Genomic DNA, 7,124 nt, shown 5'->3' with positions numbered 1-7,124 from the left:
ACTGAAATTTGAAATTTTAACAACCTATTTAATATATATTTTTTAAGCTTATGAACTCATTAAACATAGTATTATTGTATGTTTGACTAAAATTTTAAATTAACCAAGTTTTTACGTGGAGTCAATAATGAATATCTAGATAATATAATGTAGGAGTATGTGTGGTTCATTTTGGTAAGACTAATGTTGAAAATTTAATATCGAATTTCAACACGGCTAAAAATGAGAAAATTGGTTTTTACTATATTTTGGTTTAGTTAAATTTTGGCTGAATGGTAGGAAATGAATGATATAACTTGCAAGTAAATTTGGAGAGTGTTGAATGTTATATTACACTCGTATTAGGGTTATTTATTTATTTGTCCATCAACACTAAACTTTGAAATTTAGTATATGATACTTTTGTGTGGTACGAGCACTAAATTTTACAATGTTATTATAATCTTATAAAATAAAATAAAAAAACAATTTCAGCATTTTGTTATTATTTTTCCTCTAATAACAACCTTAAAATTTAAAAATTAAAATAAACCCTTCAAAAGACTAAAACAATAATATCAATCCTTATATATCCATAAATTAGGGTTAAATCCCAAAAATTGTAAAAAGTGTTAAGGCCTAGACAGGCAAGCCCAAAAATAAAAGGAAAAAGGCCCAATGGGCTGATTAAAAGGAAAGAGAGCAGCGTCCGGCCCACAACTATGAGCAAAAGAGAATCAAATTGCGCTTCAGAGTTCAGATTTCTCGAGAAAGAGAGAGCGGGAGGTAAGAGGGGAAAGAGAGAAGAAAACTCTGAAATTTGGAGGTTGAGGCTGATAAACCCTCGCTCGCAATCCCTACTTTTGAATCAATTCGCCATGATTTGGAGGAGTCTAGCTTCGACCTCAATGCTGCTTGCCAAATCCACCTCGCCGGCGAACGGAACAACGGCGGCGAGGGATTTCCGCCGCGCTTACAGCCTGATTCCGATGGTGATTGAACACACATCGAGGGGAGAAAGAGCCTACGACATCTTCTCTCGCCTTCTCAAGGAGCGCATTATTTGCATCAACGGCCCCATTTCCGACGATACTTCTCATGTCGTCGTCGCTCAGCTCCTCTTTCTCGAGTCTGAGAACCCCTCGAAGCCCATCAATATGTACCTCAACTCCCCCGGCGGCGCCGTCACTGCCGGTATAATAGAAAGACGCGTGTTAATTCAATCATTATGCTGTTCTGTGCATTTTATCTTACTCTTCTTGAACTTGTTTTTTTCTGACTTTTGAGTGTGCAAACTATGTTGGATTTTGAACTCCAATTATGCTTTCCAAATTTGACGTCTGTTGACCAAAAACGAACGGAAGTTCTAATTATTTTAGGCGCTGTAACCATTTGGTCTTTAGGTGTTGGTTTCTGAAAATGAAGCTTTGTATCCTGTGTTTTGTCTGTTGGTTATCTACTTTTTAAAATGGTTTCAAAATGTAAGCCAAATTTGAAAGATGCATAATTTTCAAAACAGAAAATGAAAGTGAAATTGTTATCAAATGCGAGCTTAGTATCTAATTACGAAGCTTTGTCTTCAGCTAATCTCATACTGGAACTCAATGTACCTCGCCCCCATATGCTAGTTCTACCGTTTGTTACCCCAATATAGGCTTCGAATTGGTTGTATATTAAAAACTTGTAATCATAAATTTTGTTCAAATGGCAACCTTTCCTGCATTAGAAGATTCAGGGTTTTCATCTTTGATAGGTTGCCAATATTTTCCATGTATTTACAGGTCTTGCTATATATGATACCATGCAGTACATCAGGTCTCCCATCAATACCATCTGTTTGGGTCAGGCTGCATCCATGGCTTCTCTTCTTCTAGCTGCAGGTGCCAAGGGTGAGAGACGATCGCTTCCTAATGCAACCATCATGATTCACCAGCCTTCTGGTGGATACAGTGGGCAAGCGAAGGACATGACGATTCACACGAAACAGATTGTTCGGGTTTGGGATGCATTGAATGAGCTGTACTCCAAGCATACATCACAGTCAGTAGATATTATTCAAAAGTATATGGATAGGGACTATTTTATGACCCCAGAAGAGGCAAAGGAGTTTGGCATAATCGACGAGGTTATTGATCAAAGGCCAATAGCCCTGGTCACTGATGCAGTTGGTGACGAAGGCAAGGATAAAGGTTCAAATTAAGAATTCGAGGTAGGATCTTGACGTGAAAGCATGACATTTTTCAAGTTCCATACTGACTTCTGTTAAATTGATCTGAAAGTCGATGTTATCTTCCTAGATGTGATGGAAATAATTATTTTTCCTAGTTAAAATTTCCTTTGGCTGTTTGGATCAGCATTGTTATTTTGTGTGTTCAGCAATGATATAGGTTTTTCAACAGCTATTAACAGCACTTCAAAGAGAAAATCATGAACTCTAATAAAATTTCAAATTTTGCCTGTATATATGCCGTTTTTACTATATATTGCATCTATCTTCTAATTTTACTTCAATGGCATATCATGTTACAAGTGAATCACATTTTATGCTTTTGCAAAGTTATACAAATAATGCATCCATTACATGACACGGGAAATGGAAACTCATTAACATTATTGCATCGCGTCACCGCATAATTTATCGAAATACTATAGTGGTTTTATAATATACTGACAGGATTGTGGTACAATTTTATTGAACACATCAGACCGAGGAGATCTGTACTTCAGTTTAGGTACAGTTGGTTACTTTGCACCATCAGTTTAGGACTGGCTGACTTTAAGATTTATGTGTTATGATATGCTCATTTGTGTTTATATTGTGAATACCACCGAGGAAAGACTGCTTTAATAGTAGAAAACATGGTTATTTTGGAATTTGACCTAGATTATTCAACCAAACAAATGTTTTATGATCATAAATCACATTTTCAAGTTCTTAGTGTTTCTTCAGCGCAGTGTTAGTCTTTTGTTGCTTGTTTTCACTATTTGATGCAGTTGTCCTTTGGTTGAACATTAATTTTCAATCTGTTAGACACATGGTTATTGAGTGAATTAGCGTTTCGTAGTCGGTAGGCCCAAATTTGTGAGATATGGATGAATTTTCTTTCCTTAAAATTTTGCATCATTTGTTGATTAGAGAGATACATAGAGCAGATGGGTGTTAAGATGTGAACATGGATTTATAATGTGCATTTATATATATTTGATCACTTTTTGATGCTTTTTTTATCAATTAGAAGTGTATTTACAAAGAATATACTGATGAGCAAGATCATACCAAAAAAAGAAAAAGAAGATGGATAAAATATCCCTACAAGCCAAAGGGTTATAAAAAGGACTTCCAATTGGCCATAAGATTAACAAGATCGTAATTACGAAAAGGTTATGAAAGATAACACTAGATGGAGGTAAAGAGTCTGACCGAGTCTTGAAAAAGTCTCGAGATTAGAAGATTCCTCTACAAAGACTCTGTGATCCAAAAAGTTGCCTCAATTTTTTTGGGAAGACCAGCTTATGCCAAAGAGAGCTAAAATCTTTGGCCAAATCAATTGTATGAAAGGACAATGGAGGAAAAAATGCTACTGATTTTCTGCTTCCTCTTGGTTAGGGAGATAGCACAGATTGGCCTTTGTTTGTGAGAGGACTTGGAGCTAAAATATGGTAGAAACTGGCGACTCCAATGTAATGCCAAGGTGTATTCTTCTGATGGTGAGCTGCTATCAGATCCATGGACATACTCATGGTATCAAAGGACTCACTTTGACTCTTTTGGCTTGGCCACCATTTTAGAGCCTTGCATTCTCATTCTTTCTATTATTTGTTGATTTTTTCATTTTTGTTTTTGTTTTTGTTTTTAAGTTCAACAAACAGGACTATTAATTATTGACTTGACTACTTATTATGAGCAAGAATAAAATTAATTTCAGGAACATGCTACTTAGTTCTGTTAATTTGGATGGGGATTAAACTTCCAATTTCTAGGGGAGAGCAAAGTGCCTTAACAATTAAGTTCAGGTTGGCAGTTAGTTATGTAAATTATTGACTGTAGATTTTCGTTTGAAAAGATGCTAGAGGAGTTTGATGAGTTAGAAATCGATATTTCCATTTAACACCTGAGTTATGTTCATAAAATTACTAATATTTTAATATAACGCCAAAATATCATTAAAATATTATTGACATATAGACATAACTAATATTTATAATTTTTAACTTATTAAAAAAAGATGAAAGGTTTATTCGTTAATTTAAATACTTATAATAGTTTTTCTAGAAATATAGAGGGTAATATTTTCATAAAACTCTTCTTTTGACATTGACGTTTAAAATCTATTACTAGGTTTAGTTGGTGTTTTTTTTAAAAAAAAATTTTAATTCTATAAATATGCAAAGCAATCTAGATTCGTGAATATGAAACAAAAGGGATCGTCAGTGGAAACAATTCATAATTGTCTATTTTGGTCAACGAGGATAAACATTAGAAAAATTCCATTACCATGAAATGATTAGGAAGTTGAGATTTGGTTTGATGCATAAAATAAAAATTTTGAAACAGCTATATGAGTGTTTGTAAGATGATATTAGATTACTATTTTAGATTAATTCATCGAAGATGGAAAAATTGATCGATAAAGTTCAAATCTATTGGTTTTTCTTTCTTTTGGGAAACAGAGTTGAATGTCTACATGACTTGCTACAATTATGACATCACTAAAAACTTATCAATTTTCAAATTGGTTCACGGCCACTTAAATTTTAATTGAATTAAAATGTATATTTCAAGCCTTCTGTTTTAAACCAAATGAAAACATTTCAAACTATGTAGTTTATCTTATCTCCAAATATGCACATTATCTCCAAACTCAGTATGCAAGAAGTCATCACTTGATTATAATCAACCAATTAATTTTGTAAAATGTGATTGGTAGTTCACCATGCAAGCTCCTCGAGTAGAAACAAATCAACAGAACCCATTCGACAGAAGAGCATCGATTTTAAAATTCGATAACATAGATAATTTCAGCTAACATGTGGAACAACAAAAAGCTGAACAAAACAGAGTAATGCTGCTAAACTCCCAATAACAAATGATCTTGTGAAAAAAGAGACAACAAAAGACAAAGAACTGCAATGGATCTAGAAAAGAGAAGTTCCCTTGCCCTTCTTGTCTCCTCCAATTTCAAAGTGCTTGCATCTCTGCATTTGAAAATTCAGTCATTTCGTTAGAAATTTGACAAGGGATCGGCACAATACCAAGATAACAACAGATAACAAGGCTTCCTCATTTGAATTTTGAACGTATGTTCTAAAACAACTAAACGATTACTCGAAATATGGTGCTTCACAAGCATATCACAACTGCAACACATAGTACCAACCTAATATTTAAACCCCAAAGAGGAAATGTGAGTGCTCGAAGAATGAAGACGCATTCAAAAAACAAGCAGTGGTTATCGTTGTAAGGGGGAAAAGGTATTGGACCCAAGAGATTACAGGCTTATTAGTTTTGGTTTGAGCATCACCATATTGTTTAAAGATTGTTAGGAAAGTGCATCAAATTAACAAGATAGTGAATAGAGAGATGCTGCAAAGAGAAGATATAATGAAATACTCTGCATTCTAACCTTGATAGGGTGCTGGGAGACGTGTTTGCAACCTTGGCATTGCAACCTTAACACAATCTTCTTGGTAGTTTTTGCCTGTGAGATTCCAGAATTTCACCTCGATTTTAATCCCGAGGCCTCATTGAATAGAAAAGATAAGAATTTGATCGAATGTGAGAATATTTACTAACCTTCTTGTGAAACACAGGCTTGGTCTGACCTCCATATCCTGACTGCTTACGATCGTACCGACGCTTTCCTTGTGCAGCAAGACTATCCTTTCCTTTCTTATACTGTGTAACCTTGTGCAAGGTGTGCTTCCTGCACTCCTTGCTCTTGCAATAAGTCTTCTTCGTCTTGGGAACGTTCACCTGTTACCCATTACACATACACAGTCAAAATCTAAAAATTGCCACTACAAACTAAACAGAGCAATAAGACAAGAACAATACTGGGGTGTTGATAGGTTAACACCCATCTCATGCTAACCACCATTAAATTTTGGAAGATTTAGAGCTGCCACGGTAGTCAGCAAAGGCATGAGTGGTGATCCTACAATACTGCATTCCTATTCAGAAGCCTAAAATTTTTTATGTACCATTAAATGAACTAAAAATCAAGTCTCAAGAATTTATAAGCCGTTCCATGTGACAAAGAATACCTTATTTTGAACAAACACCCGAAAAGAAACAATTTAAGCTCCGTAAATTTAAATGATGTAAACTAACTAACGAATTCAAAAGTTCAGTGACACCTGATTTCAGTCATCAGAAGAATCATACATTCAGTAAAACCATAACCCAGATAACTTTAGCTACAAATAGTAGTACTTCTTTACTCACATTATATTAGACCACAACAGATAAACCAGTCGACTTCCGTGCACAATCCCAGATCAAGTGCTAGTGTGAACAAATAAAAATAACCACACAAGAGAAAAAAAAGGCGTGAACATTCCACCATCTACGCTCTGCTTCGGCGTTTAACTCCAAAGAAAGCTAAACTTTCAAAATCCAACATATTGGTTCAACGATTTACTAATCCCACTAAAGAGTTCTTCGACAACCAAACAGAACAAAATCGAACATGAGATCAGACAGAGAGCGCACAAATACATACATGAGATTGAACAAATTACATGAGAATCTAACAGAATTGAATGGAGAGACGGAGAGGAAGAAGAGTACCATGACTGCGAAACGTCGACGAGGCCTGCCCAGAAAACCCTAATTGATGGGGAAGTAGTAATTGACGGCGAAACGAGAGTTATATATTTGCGTTTGTGGATTGGGCCCAATTATAAACATTCACGGCCCAAATAGGAAGCCCAGGCTCAGGGGAGCTAAAAGACCATCAACAGAAGAAGAAGAAAGGAAAAAGAGAAATCACAGTTGGTGACTTTTTAAAGAAAAAATAATTGACCTTTTTTTTATTATAATATGTGAGGTAGAAATTTGAATTCGCTAACATTTTTTTATCGAAAGAGGTACTAGTTTAAAAGCGCAATTTTAGAAGATAATGCGGACTTCACTAGATTGAGGA

The 7,124-nt window shown here is 35.1% G+C and overlaps 2 protein-coding genes across 3 annotated transcripts; one reads left to right on the top strand and one right to left on the bottom strand.

Moving 5' to 3' along the window:
- Positions 1–732: 732 nt before the first annotated feature.
- Positions 733–2,440, top strand: NCLPP7 (nuclear-encoded CLP protease P7). The gene is made up of 2 exons (XM_022297494.2): positions 733–1,173; positions 1,761–2,440. The coding sequence occupies exons 1-2, from the start codon at positions 858–860 to the stop codon at positions 2,177–2,179; spliced, it is 735 nt and encodes a 244-aa protein (XP_022153186.1). The 5' UTR covers positions 733–857; the 3' UTR covers positions 2,180–2,440.
- Positions 2,441–4,847: 2,407 nt separating this feature from the next.
- On the bottom strand, positions 4,848–6,912 carry LOC111020742 (large ribosomal subunit protein eL42). Of its 2 annotated transcripts, none has more exons than XM_022297496.2 (4): positions 6,770–6,911; positions 5,774–5,953; positions 5,604–5,678; positions 4,848–5,175 (listed from the first exon to the last, which is right to left on the bottom strand). In XM_022297496.2, exons 1-4 carry the CDS (start codon positions 6,770–6,772, stop codon positions 5,116–5,118), a joined length of 318 nt encoding a protein of 105 aa, XP_022153188.1. In that variant the 5' UTR covers positions 6,773–6,911; the 3' UTR covers positions 4,848–5,115. The 2 variants fall into 2 exon arrangements, with proteins under 2 accessions (XP_022153188.1, XP_087983255.1); XM_088127129.1 differs by lacking the exon at positions 4,848–5,175 and adding an exon at positions 5,182–5,357 and having other exon boundaries at positions 6,770–6,912.
- Between the last annotated feature and the right edge of the window lie 212 nt (positions 6,913–7,124).

Source organism: Momordica charantia (assembly GCF_013281855.1).
Source record: "Momordica charantia cultivar OHB3-1 chromosome 8 unlocalized genomic scaffold, Mcharantia_2.0 BLBB01000008.1, whole genome shotgun sequence".
Classification (NCBI taxonomy): domain Eukaryota; kingdom Viridiplantae; phylum Streptophyta; class Magnoliopsida; order Cucurbitales; family Cucurbitaceae; genus Momordica; species Momordica charantia.
The sequence above is the reverse complement of the archived record's forward strand: the minus strand, read 5'-3'. Positions and strand labels throughout refer to the sequence as shown.

Bases quoted from the DNA above. Each gene is read 5' to 3' on its own strand.
- LOC111020742 (XM_088127129.1), bottom strand. The intron at 5,679-5,773 runs GTTAGTAAATAT...GGAATCTCACAG, and splicing joins AGCCTGTGTTTCACAAGAAG to GCAAAAACTACCAAGAAGAT. The intron at 5,358-5,603 runs GTTAGAATGCAG...TTTAAATATTAG, and splicing joins TCTCCCAGCACCCTATCAAG to GTTGGTACTATGTGTTGCAG.
- NCLPP7 (XM_022297494.2), top strand. From the start codon at position 858: ATGATTTGGAGGAGTCTAGCTTCGACCTCAATGCTGCTTGCCAAATCC. The intron at 1,174-1,760 runs GTATAATAGAAA...ATGTATTTACAG, and splicing joins CGGCGGCGCCGTCACTGCCG to GTCTTGCTATATATGATACC.